Below are 24,019 nucleotides of genomic sequence, written 5' to 3'. Positions count from 1 at the left end.
TCAAGCTGAGTGCCATCACAATCAGAAAGCTACTGAAGGACCGTAAAATGAAACAACCAGAGAGCAGCAACAATAGATCACGCTACATTTCCAAACAGAGGTCGCTTGTAACGATGAATCGTAACCAAATCTCATCTGAACAAAAAAAAAACACTGAATTGAACCATTCTTCTTGAATTAGTTCTGGTTGTCTTCTATATTGCAGGGAATATTTGGCCACAATGCAATATTAGCCTATATTATCTTAATTCATATATTATTTATGGCTACCCAGTTGAATGAGACGGCTCATTCTATCTGACACCCACACACTCACACACCTTTGTCCTCATGAATAATTCACCTGGTCTCACCTTCTGTTATTCAGTCAGTGCTTCACAACAACCTGCCACAAATCTCTGGACTGTTCACGGCTTTTCTTTCCTTCATTTGCATAAAGATGTATTTCCTATTACTTGCTTACTTCACTCTACAACCCTTCCCCAACTACTCTCCCTGGCTCCTATTGTCTTTCACACTCTTGCTCCACTTGCTCCATCCGTCTCACCCCCCACCCCCCCCCCCCACTCAAACCCTCTGCTCTTTCGCCATCACTATGAGTGATGAGGTATGGTGTAAAGCCGGTACCTGGATGTGATCTTAAAAATACAATGTGCAGGGTGATGCAGTAAAAGGAACTCATTGTTTCAGTTCCTGATTTTTTTTTCTTATTACATTGTTAGCATGCTAAACTATGATTTATTAGCATGGAGAACATGCATGTACACCTTCTAATAATTAGCACATTAGTTTTGTGACACTCTTCTGTACAGATTCTGCGGATGTGGCTGCAGTGCTAAAGTCCCTTAGTTGATAGACTGCTTGTTGATCTCGGGATTTGGCACAGGCTTGGAGGGACTCGGAGTCTCGCCTTGGCTGCCGGAACGAGGAATAACTAAGGACCAACTGCCTATTTGCTCTCTAATCCGCCGTCCACCTCAGAGAGTGCACCTGGCAGCTGGCCCTATTTGTTCGGGAACCATAACATCTTTCCCAAGGATCTAAAAGTGCTTTTCGGGGCTTTGGGTGACCGTGTGGAGGCCCGAATGGAGGACTTGAGCAGCGAGCGCAGGGATCAATCCGTAGAGGAAAGGCAGAGACAGGTCACAGTGTTCTGTGGCTCTTATCAGACCCTTACACGCAAGAACTGCACACACACACACACCCCTCCCTTCTGGCTTGTCTGTTCTCGTTCCTTCACCCTCCTGAGACTGCTGCACCCCCCCCCACCCCCCCACCCCGTGGTCCCAGCCTCCCAGGACTGGCCTGGATCCTGAAAAAAGTTCTTGCACGTTCCCAGTGCACCATTGTCGTTCCAATATATGTGTGTTTAATGACCACTAAATGTGTTTGTAACTGCTTTCTGTAAGTTCCTACAGTCGCATAGAAGCCTGTTAGTGCGCATGTTCCTTAATGTCCCCTTGGGATCAATAAAGGATTCTGAATCTAAATTCTGATTGAAAGGTAGTCAGACAAAGCACTACTGGCAGACACAGCTCCTACAGTTTAGCTCGCTTACCTTTGTGTTGGAGTGCGTTTAATGTGCCCGACACCGCTGGTCCACCTATGACACAGCTGCAGGTGTTACTACAAGTTAAAGGTTCCAGTCTTGCTGACAGCGGTAGAGATCAGGCTGTTCTAGTAATGGATGGCAGCTGTTTTACAGACAGCTACGGTGCTATAACCAATGATAAAGTATGTTTCAGAAACCACTGAGCCAAACTGTTACTTTCATTGTACGGCAAAACAAATATTTTGGTGCAAAAAGTACCCAAGTCTCCATCTATAAGCTACTACCCACATTTTAAATAATTAATTCACCGTGAGGATTTATCCACACACACACACACCATTTCAGTTTTTCTGAAGAAAAGCTCATACAGGATAATAACAATACCTCCGCTTTGTTAGAAGCGCACCATCGCTGTACAAGCACCATGAGGCCTTAAAGGTGTATTTTATATACATGTGATTATGCTAATGAGTGACGCAATTGCCCTTTACAGCCATCTCTGTCTTTCTGCCAGCGATCGATCAAGTTCGTGCCAGAAGAGCTTTCACTGGGACATCGCTGTGATGAATTTATCAACTCCTGGAACAGACCCGTTCAGCATTTCCTGACAGTTCCAGTGACAGCTTGTTGCCTTGATGCTGGCGTTATGTGAAACATTTCATTCTGGCTCATTTCAGGAGACAAGGTCAGGTCAGAAGGTTATCGCTCAAACTCTACCTGAAAGCTGTGAAGCTTGGGGATGGTTTACTGAAGGAGAACCCGTGCCCGTCTAGCTTTAACTGACTTTTCCTCTTTAGTACAATCCCTGCATAGGAGAGGAAGCAGTGATGTGTGGTGAAGTTCATGAGCGCTGCCCGCATGGTAGCTTGTGTGATACATTTGGAAATGTCTCTCCACATGGTGCAGCTTTGCTATTGCCACAGTTCCCGCCCGCAAATGAAACACAAGCAGGAATCTTTCACAGTGGTAAAAAATAACTTCTTCCCATTCACTGTGAAAATTATAAATATATTTTCTGCAGTGTTTTTGGGGTCCTCACCCTCACTATGCCCGTAAACTAATCTTTACGGCAACAAATATTGTCCGGGGTTGTCGTCAGTTAAAGGTCCCATATTATGAAAAACTGACTTTTCCCATGTTTCTACACTATTATGGTCAGGGGTCCCCAAACTTTTTCCTGTGAGGGCCACATCACTTTCCCCTTCTCTGATGGAGGGCCGGGGCCAGTTTGTACAGGAAAAGTGTGATGATGGCAGGGGTGCCTAAACATTTAGGGGCCGAATGCGGAGGCAGGCTGTAGTTTAGGGTTCATCTCACCATCACAACTACACACAGTGACATGAATCGAGTGTCACACACGCAATGCCTCTCACACCCAAACTCAGTCTCTCTCCAGCACTATCACGAAGTGCAGAGGTGAAGAACGACTGGATCAATCAGCTGATCCAATACAGCTGCAGAGGACCAAACAACAAACCTCAAACAAGGAAGCAGTGGAGCGTGTGGAGAACATTAAATTCCTGGGCATCCACATCTCCTCTGACCTCTCCTGGACACTCAACACCAGACACCTGGTGAAGAAGGCCCAGCAACGGCTCTTCTTCCTCAGGAAGCTGAAGCGGGCTGGACTCTCCTCTGTGCTGCTTGCAAACTTCTACCGGGCCACGATAGAGAGCATCCTGTGTCTCAGTGCGACCGTGTGGTACGGCAGCTGCACGGCGCAGGACAGGAAGGACCTATCCCGGGTCCAGCTCAGGGGATTGTGGGTCACCGTCTGCCTGATTTGGACTCTGTTTACATCTCCAGAGTCCAGAGGAGGGCCAGACGCATCTCCACAGACCCCACCCACCCGGGCCATAAACTGTTTGTCCCACTCCCATCAGGGAAGCGGTTCAGGACAATAAGAAGCAGCACTACGAGGCTCAGGAACAGCTTCTTCCCCCGAGCTGTGAAAGCAGTCGTTCCCTTGTAGCGATCTGGGACACTTTATGCCGGCCCTGTTGCTGCTGTTGCTATTTTGCACTTTATGCCGGCCCTGTTGCTGCTGTTGCCATTTTGCACTACTGCCTGTGATTCTCACTCTCTCTGTGTGTATATATATTGTTTCTTAAGAGAGAGAATTTAGTTTGTTATGATGTGTGCCTTGAGCCGTGGGCCTTCTCACGATTTTATTATGCTCGCATAATGACAATAAAGTATCTTGAATCTTGAATCTTGAAATTCTTGTAAAAAGCCCGAATGCTGCACGACTCGGCTTCGAACCCAGGATCTTTTAGCAGGGAGTCAAGTGCACTACCCACCACACCACCTAGATGCTATCCTATCAAGCATTGGGATAAATAGACAGTAGCATTGTTGACTTTAGACTAGAGGCACTGGTTTTGAATCCAGTACGACGTCACCTGGTCGGAGACACGCCCACTCCACGTAACACAAAAGGAAAAAGCACAACATAACAACACAACAACATAACAACACGCTGTGGTCTGAGAATACCTCAAGTTTCCTCACCTGTACGGTGGTGTAGTCGGTAGGGTTACCGGTCTACTGCCAGAGGAACTGGGTTCGCATCCAGCTGTGGGAGTGGGAGTGGAGCAGGGGCGACAGGGTAGGCCTAGGGCCTTGCCTGGGCGGAGTGAACTGGACCACTGGTCCACTCCACCCCGCTCAGGTGTGCCCTGGGCCTACCCTGTTGCCCCTGCTCCATCTCAGTGGGATTCGATACCAGGGCCATTTTGCCCCCCTCTACAGTGCTGCCAACTATGCCACCGTGGAGGTGAGGAAACTTGCCCTGTTATTACAAAGTAATTACTATGTAATAAGTTGATATTACAGAGCACCGGAACATTAACTTTCTGGCCGTATGTGACCATCATTAAAATTGTCCCAAGTAAAAGGGAGGCTACTCATGTTGTATGGAAAGGAAAATAAGTAAATTCTATTTTGGGTCTCTGGTATTGTTCAGGGGGCCAGGCCAAATGCGGAAATGGGCCGGATCCGGCCCGCGGGCCGTAGTTTGGGGACCCCTGATTATGGTGATTTTGGGTCCTTATCAACCCAAAAATAGCTAAATGAACCATCCAGTCAATCCTTCGTCGTTCGGGTAGGTCTGTAATCGTCTCCTGAAACAAGTCTGGAAGAAATCCCTCCCCGCTTGACATCAAGCCGGGAGAACGTGCACAAGATGTGCGTGCGTCCCTGTGTCTGCGCTCTCTTCACCGTCATGGTGACGAGGGATCTGAGCCGAAAGGCCGACCGATCTCCGTTCCTACCGTCACCTCACGAGCTTTGGGTAGTGACCGAAAGAACAAGGCCGCGGGTACAAGAGGCTGAAATGACCTTCCTCCGTAGGCTGGCTGGACTCTCCCTTAGAGATCGGGTGTGACGCTCCGTTATTTGGCGAGAAGCACAAAGTCGAGCCACTGCTGAGAGCAGCCAGCTGACGTCCGGGCGGCACCTCGGGGGGCGTCCGGGGGGGCGCCTCACTGGATGGATGGATGGTTCAAAGCATTTTTCCATCCTGAGTTTATTTGCATATCGTCGCGCCGTGTGTGCGTGGGTTCATTGGCAGATCGAGCTGAAACCACACACGCCGTATTAGTTCAGATATTTAAGATGTTTGTCTTGGTGTGACAAGAAGATGAGACGTGTAAAGTAAAGCGTTCATGATTCAAAATATTTTTTATTATGTCCTGAGATTATTGCCGTCATCGCGCCGTGTGTGCGTGTGTGTGTGTAAACACTCTCCCCCTGATTGCGCTCCGCACGTCCAGATCTGTCTCCTGCATGAGTCAAAGAAGAAGAGCAGAGTAGATAAAGTTTATTTTTTGTCGTAATGTTATCTATATTTATAATAAAAATCATATTAATTTCAGTTTGTGTCCATCTACAAGAAAATAAATGGATGGATAGCAACAAATACAAAAGTCTGGAGATCCCTGCTGCGACTGTTGCTTCTGTAACCCGGCCCCGGATATCTGGTTTAAGATGGATGGATGGTCGATCACTGCTGAACAGAAACATAGTTTAGTTCTGTGTTGTTGTTTATTCTTCAGTCTTCTAACTGAATTGTGTGTGTGTTTGTGTCTTTGTATTCCTCCACTGCTTCACAGCTCTCTATTCTAGTCTCATTACTGTCAGCCTGGGCCTTAGTGGATGGATCGGCCATGTTGCATCAGGCTGTCGGCCTACTGGGAGAGGACTCCTCGGGCTCTAGTGATTGTGCTTACATCATCACTAATGTTTTCTTAGTTTCCAGGCAGGCCAAGTCGTTTACACCTGTGCCTGTAAATAAACCACCTGAGAATAAAGTCACATGGACATTATGACAGGATGCTGCATCACAGACACTTCACACCTCCAGGCCAATGTCATTACTGACGAAGGAGCAGGTTCCCTGCTGTTGATCTTATTACATCTAGTAGACATGAAGGTGCATTTTAATAAATGTGGATTTGAGGTGACTCTAAATTGTTTGATCATGGGTTTATCTCGGAGTCGAGCATGGTTGTCCTGCAGTGGAGTACGGCAGGTCTATCAGAATGTTTTTGAAAAGGGTTAGCCTGGAAACCAAAAACATCAAACTGCGAGATGTTCAAACACACATGGCTGACCCAGTGATTGTCCTCACTCAGTGGGTCTCCGTGGGCAACCGTCTTCTCTGTGAATCGATGGTGGTAAAGTTTCAGGACAGTTTGAGAGAAAATGCTTTGAGCAAGTTCTGTCAAAAAAAAAAAAAAACTCTTAACCAACCAATAATGCTCTGGTTCACATTCACAATGTAAAGCATAACTGAAGCTGCTTCAAATCGCTGTCTAACCCCCACCCAGAATAGACTTTCAACAACAATGGACCAGATCAAGAGGTTCTGTGATCCCTAATTTATACACAAAATGTTGTTTGAACAACTCAAAAGAAATAAACACCAAGAACCCAACTATGTATTCCTAAATGGGAGATAATGTGACTTATGAAGATTTTTGTTGGGACTTGGGAACCGGACAGTCACCCATTCAGGTCCCGGCCCAGACGAAAATACGGAATGTCTGGTGACTGGAGAGGGGCCAGTCTACCTCCAGGTAACTGCTGAGGTTCCCTTGAGCAAGACACTGAACACCCTTGGCTGCTTTTATTTTGGCATTTTTTGCCAGCCTTCATTTGCCTTCATTGTATGGAAAAGACAGATGAAGAAGAAACATGGAGTGTTGCAGCAAAAGGCTACCGGTAATTTCGGGATTTAATCTATTACTGGAGGGTCAACCTCTGTTTTTGGGTGTAACTGAGCTAAACTCGGCCCCTAAAGATCAATTTTCATGTGAATAGATTGTTTCTCTCATGAGCATCCTAAACCTTGGTCGACTCTCCACAGAAGGAACCGAATGCCATTAAAGTCTTCTTTATAACCTGTATGGGTGCTAAACTGCTTCTGAAAGCTAATTGCTAAAAGCTTATTCCATCACAGCATGTTCATCCTCCAGGACTCACACCTCTGCTTACACACTCACAAACTAGTGACCTGCAGCCCCTAATGAAGAGTGTGATTATTTATTGATGCACATTTATGACACAAATATTTGCATGTATATTTTTGCAAGCGTGTATATTCATAAAATGTGCGTTTGCTTATTTCAATATTCATTTTCATGCACATGCAGGAATCCAGGAGGCGCACGTAGTTATAAGGATGGGAAGTGTATGTCTGTGTTTATGTGTTGTGTGTGTGTAAGCAGCCTTTACCAGCTGTGTTTGGACTGTGCTCTTAATTCCTTAACATTGGATGTGAGATGAGATTATACTTATAAAGTGTAGGCACACACATATACACACTATAAATATCTAAGTTTTAACCTCTTCAAACTCAGGTGGAATATTTATATATATATATATTTATATCTAATTTATCTATAATATACCCATTTGTGAGTCAGCCCGAAGCCCTTCACGTGTTTTTAATTCTGTTGAATTATTCGCGCAAGTGTATTTCCAGAACACTCTCCACTGTGTTCCTGTTCCTGCCCACCACTTTGCAGGCTCTTTTTTTTGGGGGGGGGGGGGAGAATCCCTGTCTGTAATAATTGGTTTATAGCTGTCCGAGAGGCTTTAGTTCAGATTACACAGATTATAGTCTGCAGTGCTCAGATCGACAGTGCGGTTTAAAGAGCATCATCTGGTTGGCCAAAGGTAGCAGATGCTTCACGGCAGGCTGAAGGCGAACACCTCCCCGCGGGTGTAGCGAAGAGCGGGCAAGATTGACAGGACCGGCATTTAGCTAAACCCGTGTGTAAACATCTTTGGATCAATCCTATTATCTGTAGAAATAAATACACCCGAATACAAACGCAGAATTAATCAAACGAAAAAGTGATCCCATGAGTTGTGTCGTCGATAGTTTCATCACATGCGACTCAATCATCATAGTCACTTTACATGCATTGACACGGAAGTGAATTTTTGGCGGGGTAGGCTCCAGCCACATGAGCCGCAAGGCGGATAACGTGGCTGCAGACGACACGACCTCAATCACCTCGTCTACAAGAAAGATGGATGGATGTACAAAGTTATGTCTGACTCAAATGTAGCCAAGACATCAAGTATTGAAACTTTGGTATGTCCTCTAGAAAATTGTTGTGTACTTGGTGTTTTTTTTTATGTTAAAGCACAATTTGGTTTATAAATGATCAGATATTTTATTGGAAATATGGGAAATATTCAATTTTATTCCACAGTATTTTTCGCAAGCATAACAAATGAAGAGAATAGGGAGTAAATAAAGTGTAAAACAGGACTAACACGTGCCAGAATGGATCTTTCCTTGTGGAGGCAGCTCTGTAAACGGCTCTTTACCCCAGGCAATCTCCATCCCGTTGTGCCATATTAGCCTATATGTCCATTTGAGACAGGAGTGCTGACCGGAGTCGAGCCCTGTCTTCCCACAGAGCTCTGTCTCCATCACCAAGGGAACTGTAAAGGAAATTCTACTGTTTTGGTTTTCTCTGAAATTATGACCAAGAACAGTTTCCCTCTGGGACCCTGAAGAGTCTTGAATTCATCAGTCTGACAAGGAATTAGTATTCGTTATTCAGCTTCCTCGATTAAACAAGATCCTCCACTGGTTTTGTGATCTTTGAATGTTTTCTCTCTCTCTCCCACACACACCAAGTCTGCAGGTCAAGTTGAGAATTATGTTTCAGCACATCACGTTGGCACATCTGTTTTCAGTCAGATAGGGGGAGAATGAGAGAAAAGAAAAAAATAGGGAAAATAATTCAAGAATGTACAGAAAAAAAGAGTTAAATATGGACAAACAAGCAAAGAAATCATGCTGAATATATCTAGTTGTGGGATTAATCTTGATTCCTTGGCACCACAGCTATTCCTAGAACTGTAACCTTCTGGAATGAAGTAACGCTCTCGAGATCTTCTCTTTGCCAGAGCCTCCCTCCATCTCAAATTTAATTGTTCCTCGTTTCATCCAAGGTAAACACAACAGATGCTGAAATGTCAGAGGACAATCCTTCCACACATGAGCTCGGGTTTTGTATGAAAGAAAATGCACCAAACGATCCCCCCCCCCCCCCCCCCCTCAAGTCAACAGTGAAAAACCAAACAGTGCTAAATAGTCTTTGAGTGAAAAAAAAGTTTTGGATTGAAACACTGACTGCTAGTTAATGTTAGACAATGCTACTAGTTCAACATGCTCACATGTTTCCACACGTTCATCCTTGGAGAACTTCATATGACAAAGAAATCAACTGTTAATGATCTTAGAACATGCAGCCCTATCAAGCATAATGCAGCTTAGTTTACGAGAAGGTGGGTTTGGAATTAAGACCGGTAAAGTAACTAGTACCTACATCTCTCAGACAGAAGTGGTGGACTTTTAACCAGAATTTTATTTATTTATGTGTGTGTGTGTGTGTGTGGACAAATCCCAACAAATGTTATCTCGCATTATTCTTCGAAACAACAAATCTAGACTGTTCTGTTAATTTACAGAGATCCACGATTTACCCCGAGAGCAGGCAGCTGGTGACAGTATCTGGTAGAACTGCCTTTGAACAGGCACAAACCACTGACCAGACCACAACCCTTGGTGGGCACCTCCCTGCCATACTGGGACAATCTCTGTTTCCAATTGCTAAACCGTGCAGAAGGTGTCCCACATCGTGTGCATGCTCATTTGCATAAAAAAAAGCCAATGATGACCTGTTCATGAAACAATTGCTACAAACACAAACACGTATCAGGCTCCTGCAAGAGAAACCATGGCCCCCAGCGCTCCAATACACTCCATCCTGATGTAATGAATATCTGAGCTTCTTACAAAAGGTCTTCAATCTCTTGTTTAATAAAATCATCAGTGGTATGAAAAGTTTGTCTTTGTGCATTTGTGTGTGAGAGTGCATGTGATGGGGAAGCATGCACATATGTAGACGTGAGGTGCAGACTGTATGAGCAGATGTCAGCAGAAAGTCCATATTTGCCCTGCCACCCACAACTTGGGGACCTCTGCTCTGTACAATTAGTTCATGACCACACACAAAAACACTTTCACAAAATACAGCATGCACAATGCTGTGCAACTTTCGTTTACTGTATACAGTATATAGAACAACAGACTCACATGCCGACACCAATTCATGCACTCACTCATTAATAAACAATTAAAGAACAGATATTGGCTCACTGGGGGAAAATAAAGGCCAACAATTGCTGCTCTCCGACTCCTTTGCCAAGTCACAGCAATGTGTCGGGAGCCGGCCAGCAGAGTGTGTGTGTGTTTATGATTTGTTTTTGCATTTTCCCATGTTTGGCAGTTCAGTCTCATCTCCTGCCTTTATGAATTCAAACACGCACACACACACACATTAACATAATTAAATACACTTTGTCTTCTCTGCAAGTCTTGTTGTTCATTGCATCAGCAAGTGGGTCTCAGTGGTGCAACTTTAACTTCAACAAAATGTTGCTCACATGGGATTGAGGTTCAGTCGATGTTCAATGCGCACACACACACACACATGCGCACACACACATGGGATAGCAGCAGTGTGTTTTCGTTATCAGTTATCTCTGGAGATATGCTCTGATTCTTTTGTCTCCAGTGTACTTAGGATCTTTCGAGGTGTGATATTGTTGAAAATAAATATTTTAACAGTTTTCAAAAAGGCTGAGAACAGTTTCAGTGGATTGGACAGATGTACCTATTTCCATTTCCCATAAACATCAGCGAAGCACACATACGAAGATGCTGCCACAGTAGAGGGACCAGACTGAATGTCCTAACAGAAACAAAGTTTTGGACCAGATCTAAAATAAAAAGGAGGTCTGGTCTCAAAGAGTGCAGAGAGAATATAAAAGTTGCAGCAGAATGAGATCTGCGTGATAATATTAAAAACTAGAAAAACACTCACAGCGCAGACCTCCACCGAGCAGCTCATTCCCCTCCTAATTGGATTTACACCGTCCACATGGTGATCTGGATCATCCCCAAAAGGTTCTAAATTGTTCTTGTTATCTTTAGACACCAAGCATGAAAAGTAAACATGAATCGGAGTTGCTGTGTATTTATTATATGTAACAGATATTTTAATATATAAATGGAGCTTTCAATATTAAAATAAACTGTTTTACTGACTCCATACTGGATCCGATCCGGATGAAATTCAGTGGTAAGACAGACGTCCCCATCCTACATGACAGTTTCAAATTCCATAAATATCGGTCAATAATCAACCGATATATTGAGGAACACATTTTGAATCTTCACTGACTGCAATGTTACAGACAATTTCAAAGAGATCCAGAATCCAGGATTGTCACCAAAATGTAATCATCAGTTTCTGCTAACATTCCTAACAGTTCTGGAAAATGTCATCCAGATCCGTCCAGTATTTTCTGAGTTATCTTGCTAAAAGACGGACAGACAGATGGACAGAGACAGACGCCAGTAATCACATATCTTCGCCGAGGTAAAGTGGAGGCTAATAATAATACTTTGGGTGGCACAGTTGTGTAGTGGACAGCGCTGTCTCCATACATCAAGAAGGTTCTGGGTTTGAATCTGTTCAGAGTTCAGATTCAGAATGCTTCATCGATCCCAGAGGGAAATTCAGACACATTCACACAAAAAGGCTGCTATGCGTCTTCAGGAAGTTTGAGAAAGCAAAGTTACAGGTACAAGCACATTTGGTACACATTAAACACACAGATAGGAATGACAACGCTGCACTGGGAACGTGTGCGGATGTTTTCCATGATGATTATTTGTAACTGATAATAGTTTGTATGTTCTCCCCGTGTATGCGTGGGTTTTCTCCATGTTCTCTGGTTACCGCTCACGTGCAATTTAGGTGAACAGATCACTTCAAATAGCCCGTTGTGTATGAATGTGTGCGTGAGTAGCTGTCTGGCCCCGCGATGCGCTGGCCAAGCATCCGGGGTGTACTCTGCCTCTCGCCCATAGCCAGCTGGGATAGGCTCCAGCGACTCATGTGACCCTGTTAGGTGCTTTGCACATTGCTCTGCCCACCTGGGGTTCGTTGTCGTTTCTTATCTTGTTCTTATAACGGTCTTGTTTACTTTTCATGCTTATATTACTGTCTGCTTCATGAGCAATAGCTAACCTTTATGGGGTTTTGTACATACCTTTGGTAATTCACCACGGTGAGAGGTATCGCGCTGGTATGGTATCTTATAGCTCCCCAACTCAGCCGTCATTTGTTGGAGCTTACCCCAGTGCATGACAGGGTTGCTTCCTGTATCATGATAAAAATGCACTCTTATCTTTGCATGGTGTATTTGACTCTAAATTACCTCAAAGAGATTCCAAACAAGCCAAATGAAACATAACATCTTGAAATCAAACAATTGGCTCAAACACATAGAGCATGCATTATAATAGACATTGTCTAGTGTGTGTATGTGGTAAAGTGTTTTCTCCATTGTTCAATTTAGAATGTTGAACACCCTCCCTCCCCGCGCTGAGGCGCATTAGTCACGGCATGGCTTCTGTTGACCCTTTGTCTCCACCGATGTCTTTCCTCCCGTCTCCCTTCATTTTCCCATCATGTCTCGTGTCTGCCCATCCCCTGTGATTTTGCTTCATATCTCTTGCCCCACCATTCCCCTCATCACACCATCATCAGTCACCCAATGTGTCAGATGTCTGTGTGTCTTTGTGTGTGTGTTTGCCAGTTTCTGTCCTTATCTAAGCCCCTTTAAATAACGTGTGTTCGCATGTCTGTGTGTGGGGGAATTGGTGGATGCATAAATAAAAAAGCAACGTACAGTTTTCTGACTATAAGCTATAGCTAGTAATAATAGCATTAGGTCAGAGGTTCACAGGGCCATAAGGGACAAGTTCCACAGAGCGTTTAACAGAACTAAAAGAAGATGCCAGCAGATGACCTTACATTCAAGAGAGTAAAGGAGTGTTCAACTACTTTACCCCCAGATGTGGAGTGTGCTACATTTACATTAATATTCGTACTCAAAGTAGAGTTATAAACTACATTAGCTTGTTAAAATCACCTAAAAACGAACGCATGCCAAGAATAACAACAACAACAATAATAATGGTTATCTATAGACTTTTATTTGCAGAAAATTAACATTGAGTTTACTGCAGACAGAATTGTCTTAAAGGGGACATATTGTGAAAAAAAAATACATTTCCCATGTTTCTACACTAATATTTGGTGGTTTTGGGTCATTACCAACCCAAAAACTGACTAAATTAAACCATAAAGTCAATCTTGCGTAGTTTTGTAATCAGGTATTGAAACATGTCTGGCAGCATTCTTTTCATCTGTGACATCACAATGGGGACGTTCACAAGATGCGTGCGCACTCTCCCCATGTGGCTCGTGCATGAGTCGAAGAGGAAGAACAGACTCACCGGTTACCATGGTAGCCTGCAGCTACGTGTGCAGCTATGAATTTAGTTTCGGTTTCAATTTCAGAGGCGTTTCTAACAGAAATGAGGGACGCTGTCCTGCAACATCTGTTTGCTATTTTGACCAAAGACTGGCACAGATATTTCATAGAAGTGTTTGGGAACTGTGTTCATGTGTGGAAAATGGGTATAATATGTGACCTTTAATGCACAGCAGGTTTCTGGGGTCTTGCATTCAGGTTTCTATCTCCCTATACAGACTATTCATCTTTCCCTCACACACCAGGCGTGCCAGGTCATCATTATAAATGAGAAGTTGTTCTCAATTGATCTTACCTGATAAAATCAAGGTTCAATAACCTCACTCAGTGGTTTAGCCAATCATGGGCTAGATTGTATGTGTTTAAATCACTGCGGCCACAATTTTGTTGGTGTCAAGTAACAGGAGCATCGGCTCATGTTGATTTAATTTACCATCAATGTGTATGTAGGTGCATGACGGGAAGAATAAATTCATTTATTGATTCTTGATGTGCATCTTGAAGACTATGTAAGCTACAGGATGCATCTCTGCATTTAAATGAACTGCTAATGGATCAGCTTAAAATGCACAAGGTTTTTTCACCGAAATAGATTGCAGTGAACTGTAATAAGAATAAACGAAGAACTTTTTTTTCATCCGTCTATCAGAATATTTGCATTTATTGCATAGATCATATAACAAACACTCTTCAAATATGAAAATGACAAAATTGTGGAAATTCACTTGGACAGAATCCAAAAGATTAAAGGTTTTTGTTTCTTAATTTGGGCTTTTAGTTTGGTGGCTGAATAAACATTTCCTCATTTAGGCAATGTGGAGGAAAGATCAAGCAGGCAAACTGTAAGAATTACACATGACCGCTAGCAGATGTCAGATCTGTGTGAGTCCACATTTGTCTGCAGCGAAAGCACATTGGCTGAATGCTCCACTGTGCCTCAATCTGAGCTGTTGACTCTGTGGTAATGATGCAAGTCAGGTTAAACACAACAAACCATTAGCATCCTCAGCATGCTGGGAAGATGGCAATTTCACCACAGTGTGTGCGAGTTTGACAGACACTGGGAAATGCAGATTAGTTTACAAGTGGAGGCGCCCTGCATAAATCCAGGCAAAATAGTGTTATCACAAGTAGATAAAAGAATTCGGTTTTACAGTTCGGACGCAAAGAAGATGGCAGGCCTGTTTTCCAATGGAGTCAGATACATGCTATATTATTGATTGATGTTTTATCCATTATTTAATCGTGTTTCAAGGGAAAGATAATGTAAACAATTATATTTGTCCATTAATTTCAGCATCCATTACCTCGACGTGTTCGAAACGTTGTTTGCCTCAATGTGGAGCAGCCGATGATAGTTTTTTTAGCAGACATATTTTTTACAGCAGTTGAAGCCTGGATTACAAACCTTCTGATGCAATGACACTGCAGCTGTGGTTAAGATTATTCTTCATTTTCCTTATTGGCGCTCACATGCATTGGGTCTAAGGACCTGTAACCTTAGTTACATTGTGTCACACAACATCACTGACCTCAAACATTACATAATGACCAGTATTTCCATTTTTGTTATCAGTCTCATTCAAATATGTGTGGTGAGACAGATGCAGAATTTCTCCCCCAGATAAGGTCACAGAAAGCAGCACGGTGGCGCAGTGGTCAGCACAGGTTCAAATCCAACTTGTGGTCTTTGTGTGAGGAGTTTGCATGTTCTCCCCGTGTCTACGCGGGTTCTCTCCTGTCTCTCCGGTTTCCTCCCACCACCAAAAACATGAAAATGGGTCAAATCGGTAACTCTGAGTTGCTCATAGTTGTGTGTGTGTGCGTGTATGTGTGTGACTCATTGTCTATGTGTGGCCCTGCGATGAACTTGCAGCTTCTCCAGGGTGTGCCCCTCCTCTCGCCCTTTGACTGCTGGGATAGGCTCCAGCGCGGCCCGATAACGGACAAAGCGGTTCAGAAGACAAACGACTGAGTGAATAATTTTCCAGCAGCAGGAGGCCTTCCATGAGTCCGATCAGCGTTCAGCTAGCTCGGCTCGTTTTAAGGAGATGGTCTTGCAGGTTTGGGTTCCTTCATTGATCTATGCTCACAAACGTTTTCTCCCAAACAAACCTGGTAGTCACAACCAGCCGAATAAAGCATCTCCTACATACCTGACCTACATACGTGTAATCGGATTGTCTTGAAGTCGCATTTTTTGACCGCACAGTGAAAACTCTCGCTGTGGGAGAGAGTGAAAAAGGAGGACAGACTGGAAAACTGAAACCACACTCGAAGGGTCATACTGTTCCCCGCTGACCAGTCCCTGTGAACCTGAACCTGAAGACGAGTTCAAATCTACAATGACCTTTACTGGCCACCTCTGATGAGCATAATGATTTTCACAACCTTTTTCCACACCGAAACACACATGTATGTTCCCACATATGTTCCCTAACAGCTCTGCTGTTTTGGAGGGAGGAGTAATAGATTAGTCTCTATGGAGATGACACATCTTGCAATGACCAAGAAAAAGCTGGCATGTTGTTTAATGCAGCTTTGGAGGCTTGATCACATTTGTGTGTGTGGCTAGTCCTCAATGATACATTACAGACATTCCTATTAACACCCAAACATCTTGTTTTTGATGCCTGATTTCAAAGAGAAAGCTCTTTATGCGCATTAGCTCACATGGAATGTGACACTGTGCACGTGAAATAGACTTAAGTCCTTAGGTTCTGATGGCTAAGAAACATGTGACCCACCCACACTAATGAAGAAACAGAAGAAAGCAACAGAAGAAAACCATTTGAGGATATGTCCTTAATTAACAACTGTGGTATTTGCAATTCTAAGATGAAGGATCTCAGGTTAGATGTCTGCCACTGGAAGATATTAAAACGATCTTCCACAAACATTTACATACCAGCAATCAGTTATTAAGCATTTTCAAGCTTTTAGATTCATATTTATTTCTCCCCATACCCAGCATCACTAGCGTTGCCACATGCTGCATAATCTGAAAGAGGGGATTGCATATAAACCAAATTGTTGCAAACTAGAGGCTGAGTGTGGACCCCAGGATGCAGAGATGGAGGTGCAGAGGTAAACCCTATCTCAATGTACAAAACAATGAAACACCCAACACTTTGACTGGCAGGCATCAAATAAACAAACAACTAAACTAGACTGCCTCAAGCTAAAATTCACTAGAACAAACAAAAGATGCACTGGCTGGCATCTGGCACGAGGACAAAGATAAAAAAAAAAACAGCCAAAGTGGGCCTCGTTCACCATGGAGTCAGCTCACCTGCAGCTGTGTCCATGCTGGAATCAGTAAAAAATCAAAACGCGAGGGAGGAGAAACTGAGGAAGGATAATAGAAACCACAGGACCATAACACAGATCAAGAAAAGTCTGTTTAGTCAAGGCCCAATCAATTATTATTAACCAGTTAGTGACAATTCTGATCGAAAAATAAAGACCCTTCAAAATAAGCCAAACTGCATGCAAAATATATTGACTACCCCTCAATATCGAGTTTGCATCTGGGTATGTTTTGTTTAGGGGAGTGTGTGTGTGTGTGTGTGGGGGGGGGGGGGGGTCATCTAGCCCTCCAAATCACGAAAATGAAAGCTTGAAGCCTCACACAAATGGTGCGATGATGAAAGACGGGATTTAGGATTAACTCTTATTTTCCTGATCACCCTGCAAGGTTTGTTGTCTGTTCATCACGAGATCCACACCGAAAAAAATGGGAAATGCATGTTAATGATTCTTTTCTTTTTCTGCTGGGGAAATTTGGCCCGTTTCTCTGCCTGTGTGTGTTGTGTGTCTGTTTCTCTATGCGTTGCCTGCTGTTTTGCCTGTGTATGTTGTGTGTCTGTTTCCCTATGTGCTGCCTGCTGTTTTGCCTGTGTATGTTGTGTGTCTGTTTCTCTATGTGTTGCCTGCTGTTTTGCCTGTGTATGTTGTGTGTCTGTTTAATCTCCTTGTTTAGTTTGGCACTGTGCATTCCTCCGTGGCCTACGTTCACAGGATGTGCATCTGCATTCCTCTTGCAGCATTCTGCACGTGTTCTTTCCCACCATGCCCGATTCAGCTCAGTTTAATTCACTCAACATATTGGCTTGCCTCTTGTTGTGAAACGCATTGCAAAAGCTGCATACACATTAATCAATATTTGAAACATTTGCAAACAGCCACTTGAACCATGATGAAATGTTTAATTACTTGGCTTGACACTTTACTCTATGATGTAATCAAAGGCTGTAATGGAGCGGCAATCAGCAATCACAGAGACCCATCCTGGCGGGTCTCCCCCAGTCTCTCATAATTTAAGCAGCACAACATGAATAAAGCATGTGGCGGAAAGTGGAACTAATTTTTCCTGCGTTGCCGATAATTCTTTAGTTTCTCACTGAATCTGCAGCAGTTGCTGGGAGATGGAAATCCTCCTTTCAGAATTAATGTAGCTTTAACCACAAAAAAAGAAACTGAAAAAGTGTAAATGATTGAGTTAATGGCTTCCTCTTTTTCTATCCCCCAACTCCGCCCCCCACCCCAGCCGCTGCAAATAGATGATAACTTCTGTGGCCAGGACTTCAACCAACCTCTAGGAGGCACCGCCGCCATTGAGGGCACTCCGCTCCACGTGGACAAGGACGACGGCATGACCTCCGTGGCAGCCTACGACTACCGTGGACACACGGTGGCTTTTGCTGGGACACGCAGTGGACGAGTGAAGAAGGTAGGCCTCGGTTTAAATTCCATGCCGCTTTGCTTTGTCATTCCTTTGTAATGACTCAAGGGTGGAGCTACTTTGAGTCAAGTACAAGAAACTCAGTGACTTGTGAAAGAAATGTCATAAAAAGAACAACAATAACAACAATGCTGCAGAATGTGTACCTAAACGGTGACTGTTATAGTATCTGGTTGTGTTTTCCGGCCTGTGTCATCGGCTGTTTCTTACAAAGCGCAAATTATATAAATACATAAATTACAGCCATCACCGCCATAAAGCTAATAATGTGTGACTGAAATGAGGACACAAATACTCGGGCTGGAATACAGCAGTATACAGTACGTGTGTTTATGTGAAGGTGTGTGTGTTTTCTTGCTCTGCAGAAAAAACCTTTTCACTTTGAAGCAATGTTGTGTTATTTTATGACGTATATTTGGTTTTGCTATTGCGAGTTCCTCATCAGAAATCTCACTACACTGATTATAAATGTGTGTGTTTCTAAACTCACATTCTGCGGTTTCGCCTTGGCTTGTGGGAATCTTTTTTGGGGGGTTACGTGCTGTTTGAACACAATTGTGTTCGTTTCCGCTTCGTATTGTTGGGTGGTCGAGCCACAGCGGTCTCAAGCTGGTGCCTTTGTTGTACACCGTTCTCAATTACAGGAAAGCTCCAGTCACGTCGTACAGCAGACACCCCGCATGAGGCCACTTTAGTCCGTGGGTTTATGCGTTGTGCAACTCAAGCACCCATTTGGGTAGACCCCATTGTGTGCCAATCAAACACCTTTTCCTGCAAGTGAGACGTGCTGCAAGATCTTTATACACCGACCATGAAAAGTAAAAGTGAATCGGACTTGATGTGTATTTTTAACTGATTTTTGAATCCCTAAATGGGATTTTAAAAGTTCGATTCAATTAAATTCAGTTTTATTTATATAGCGCCAGATCACAACATAAAGTCATCTCAAGGCACTTTACAGGATTAGCAGGGAAATACCTGCAGGGAAAGACAGAACCCAACTTGACCCACATCAAGTTGAAATGTAATATTTTATCCTGACCTCATTCTGGATCCGAACCAGATGGAATTTGGTGGTGAGATAGAGGCCCCCACCCTACATGACTGTGTAAAATTCCATAAACATTGGTCAATAATCAACCCAGAAAATGTTTTGAAGCTCCATTGATTGTAATGTTACAAAAGATGTCCAAGTGATCCAGGATCTCTTCTGGATTGTCAGCAAAATTGAATCATCTGCTCCTGGTAACAGTCCCTACATGTTCTGAAAATTGCATCAAGTCAAATCCAATATTTAAATAATGGAGTGGTCGAGGGGTGGAATGAGGAACCGGTCAGAAATGGGACTGTGGGCGAGGCTGTTCGGTGACAGTGCAAGTAATAGGATTGGATTGCCTTCCTCATCGGATACAAACGGAAGAATCACGCACGGGTTTAATGCAAGAACAATGACTGATTGCAGGTTGTAGCCCGGCAGCCGAATGTGGCACTAGATCGGTGGCGGCAGGTGTAGAGGAAGTGACAGGAAGTGGACGTGATGTTTCAGCAAAAGCAACCAATAAACAAATCCACAGAAGTGAAAGTTAATTGCAAGGATTCATGTTCAGGTGACAGAGACATCCAGTCTGTTCAACAGTGTCTGAGAAAATCAGGCAAGCAATCTGTTTCCAAACAGGAAAGCCAAACCGCTGTGGGAGTGACTCAACCCGACTGTTGGATTATTTTTGTCAGTCTGTGATGATAATCTTAAGCATAATGTAACAGGTGTTATACCAGGTAGATAGAAATTGTATTCATCCCAAGGTCTTCAGCAGTTTATAGAATGAACACAGAAGACAAAGACAAACAGAAAACAGACAGGTCTTAGAAACCCGTATATGATAAGAAATCACTGTGAAATTACTGTTAAGATGAGACACTTTTTCTTAACCCTTAAAAACACCTATTGGCCTCCTAGCTGAGTCCGATACTGTGCACCCCCCCTGGTCAATCAGTGACGAGTTGTAAAGTCTGTAGGCCAGGGGGGACTAAAGTGTTCCCGAACTTGCTGGTGGAACAGGACAGGGACAGCCACCTGGAGCTGAACACGCCCCTCTGCCTGGTCACAGGTCTGTGCTGAGGACGCTGTGGGGTTGTCCATGAGGGACATAATCCTCTCTGGGGCCCTTCTCTCTGCTGCCGGCACCAGAGAGTCCAGCTCTGAAGCCGCCACTGAGTCAGCTCTCCTCACCAGTCGGTCCAGTCCGGTCCGTGTCGACTCACCTCTTTTAAACGCTCCCTCCCCAACAGACAGCATGAAAGAGGACACTGGACACGACAGATTACCGTAGTAGTTTTTTGAAGATGTTGATGTTTCACCATTTCCTTCATAAGTGTGAAAAAAAACCAGTGCGGACCTTGAAACTGAGAGGTGGGGCTGAAAAGATGAATTGGGATTGGCATTATCAAGCATCATCTGTTGGAATGCTGCTGCTGTCTCCTTTTACATAGGCTATGCTAATGCACACACACACACACACACACACACACATACTTCCTCGCACAGCTTCCTGTGTCTGGTGTTTTGCTAAAGTGACTGAAATCCGGCCTGATAGTCCTTGTGGCTGACCCCTGTGTGTGCAGACAGATTATTTGTGTGCGTGTGGGGTCATCTGATCCTGAATGCTATCCCGCTGATTGGAATCCCATTTCCCCTTAGCTGGTGTGTCTCCCTTCATTCGGGCATGGAGGGAGGAAGGTGGCTGTGGAGGCAGACTCTACTACCCCCCCCCCCCCACACACACACACACACACACACACACACACACACACACACACACACAGCTCAATGCAGCGAGCGCAGTTGTCTGTGTGAGTCGGGAGACGGTGAGAGAGAACGCCAGTTAGGAGAGATTAGCACTGATTACGCGTACAGGCCATCTTTTTTTTTTGGGGGGGGGGGGGGGGGCTTGTGTGTCTTCCTCTGACACAGGAGATGATTGGCTTTAAAATCGCATCTTGATAAACTGGCGAACAGTTAAGTAACTAAATGAGATTTCTACAGGAGAAAGTGGAAATAGACTGATGCTGCAGAAGATGCTTGCTGTGTGGTTTCATCGATATCCATTGGGACTTAAACTGCGCACCTCATTGGTCAAATTACTTCTGAATCCGTGGCGTACTGGCATCTACGCGCATGCACGCTCATTCACATTCTTTCAGCGTGACTTGCTTAATGTGCGCGTGCCTGCAAGGCTCTCTGCATTGATTGATCTATGAATATATAATCGCTTGTGTAAATCTGAAACCAGTCCATTGGATGAGTAATGGTGTCTGTGTGTGTGTGATATAACCATCAGTATGGCTAATGAAACAGCCAACACTACTACATACTTAACTAGCCCAACATGTTCATTACTGTGGTTGAAGGATTTTTCTTTGGAGAAACCCGAAGGCAAATCAGAACGGGACAGACAAACAGTTGGAATCCCCAAAAAACAAGCAGGGTAAGCACACAGCATCAGAGATGGCGTGCTGGCGTGCTGGAGTGCTAGCACAAGTTGCTAACAACCTGGCAGAGGCATGAGGAACGAGCAGCGGTTATGTAGACTGAGGGCTGATGAGAGATGAGCTGCAGGTGAGCAGAGAAGCGCAGGTGACCGGAATGAGCTGATTGCAGGAGGATGAGGGACGGTAGGAGAGTTTAATGCATGCAAACCTACTGATCCTGCTCAGGCTGTGACAATTGAACAAAACCAGTATTCATATACCTGTAGCACCCAGTGACAAGGAAAAAATGGATGCCTTGCTTTTTTTCAGTGTCAGGTGGGAAGCTGTGACAAAATGGAAAGTAATAAATGTCTTTAAGCTGTTCCAAAACGTTCTGAGACTATATTTTACATGAATTTCACATCTTTGAAATCCAAGAAAAGAGGCAAAATGTGAATGAATGATGGTGTTGAAGGTTGACGACTCGAAGAATATATGATACAAGGCTCAGTTTTGTGCCGTGGAAGGTATGCGGCAGAGGATATTCAACATACTTTGGAATATGAGAAAGGAAAAAAGTTGTGAGAAATTTAGTTTGAGTTTTTAATGCAGGAAATTGTTTGTTGGTGCGAGAATGAAGCCTCGTAGTCTCAGGTCCGCCGTCCCTCGCCTGCCAACTCGCAGCAGTATGTGCAGCATCCGCTCTATGTTCTTTGCTCGGGACCTAAATTTGGAACATCATTACATTTTTTTATTTCAAACACCACGGAACATCACATTGCAGGGGGACAAGGTATAGGTGGGGTGTGATTGCTCTTAACAGCACGACATTGCACTCTGGGATCTTGGTTAAAACCTGGAAATCCTTTCATTCCCTTCATTTCACCTCCTCTTTCTTCTTCCTGGGAGAGCAAGAGGCTCCCGCCACATCAGGCAAGATAAAAAAAGAGACTATCCACAGCCTAAAGTGCTTGTAGTATCAAAAACAAAAGAAGGCAAGCAGTGAGAGAGGGATATTTCCTTAGAGTGTTGTATAGGTGCGCTAACGTGTGTGTGTGTGTGTGTGTGTGTGTGTGAAGGGTGGGTGGTTACATGCCATTTCATCGTTTCCCTGCCAGCAGCAAATCCAATTACTTTCCCCTTTCCTTTCCATCTTGGAAGATAGCCTGAGTGACGGGACCGATCGGAGGTGAACTGCTGAATTTAGCGTGCCACCTGCTTGAGTGACCTAACACTGACTCCTCGCCGCCTTGGGACACAGCGATGAAAGGAGAGGCTGGTCAAGGTTCAGGGCATCTGGAAGCCGGTGAGATGAGGTTCAAGGACCCTCCCCTTGGCCTCCACTATTCATGTCTCCCACACTGAGTTGAACTAATTACCCTCGCCGAAGGGGAGGCGAGGGTATTGCAATTGGGTCCGTTTGTTTGTATGTTTGTCTGTTTGCTTGTCTGTCCGAACGCATAACTCAAAAACTAGGAACCCAAACGACTTGAAAATTTTACACAAGCAAGGTTTTGTCCGTGGCTCGGTCCTCCCCGAGAATGGCGTTGATCCGGATCTGGATCCAGATTCTAGAATTATTTTTACATCTGGAATTGTGCCTCTGCTGTAAACTGCCACTTTAAGAGGGGGGACACGAATGGCATGATGGGAAAAAGAGTCCAGAAGGTGTCTTGTAGTACGCTCTGGAGCAGCAAGCTAGAGCAGGTTTGGCCCCTCTGATCCGGAAGCCCTGTTTACTGTCTCACAAGATCCAATAGTCTTTTGGAGGCGAGGGTCTGCAATCTCTGATTGTCTTTCTAATTTACTCTTTGGAAAGCTGCATCACGCCTTCTACTCATCTTTGTGACAGCACTGGCATATGTTACCCTAATAATGATCCATCTATCCATGCCGATAGAAAAGGATGTTATTGGAACTGAAACGCACAGATAAACTGTACAACCAAGTCACTGAAGTCTTCTTGAGGAAAGAAAGGAGAATGGACTTTGTGCTGAAATGTGTTTTGGGGGGGCAGCCATTTTGTGGAGTGCAAGCATTCTATTTATACAATTTTTCATGTGTTTTTGTAATTTTATTTCATTCATGTCAAACAAAACGAAACAAAATAAAATGAAAAATGTATTTGTATTGCTCCTCTGCAATGTACGTAACTATTGTGATGCAGCTGTGTGATTGTAGTGGAAGTACACAAAGAGACTTGTTTCATTGTGTCGCTGTCGCATGTGATCCTATTCTCAAGAACAAATGTAGCCGTCTTGTTGCTGTTGTTAAACCTTTGGTGTGGTCTCTGAACCGTGGTTGGGTGAGGCCGCTCC

At 44.1% G+C, this 24,019-nt stretch overlaps 1 protein-coding gene across 1 annotated transcript in view; it reads left to right on the top strand.

Annotated features, from left to right (window-relative positions):
• Positions 1–24,019, top strand: part of LOC137905801 (plexin-A1-like) — a 174,330-nt gene that overhangs the window by 2,490 nt on the left and 147,821 nt on the right. The window contains exon 2 of the mRNA XM_068750066.1: positions 18,039–18,221. Within this exon, the coding sequence (XP_068606167.1) occupies positions 18,039–18,221 (183 nt within the window). The remainder of the gene's footprint in view (positions 1–18,038; positions 18,222–24,019) is intronic.

The sequence above is a fragment of the Brachionichthys hirsutus genome, chromosome 2 (assembly GCF_040956055.1).
Source record: "Brachionichthys hirsutus isolate HB-005 chromosome 2, CSIRO-AGI_Bhir_v1, whole genome shotgun sequence".
NCBI classification, from domain to species: Eukaryota; Metazoa; Chordata; class Actinopteri; order Lophiiformes; family Brachionichthyidae; genus Brachionichthys; species Brachionichthys hirsutus.
Note: the sequence above shows the minus strand (reverse complement) of the source record. Positions and strands in the feature narration are given on the sequence as shown.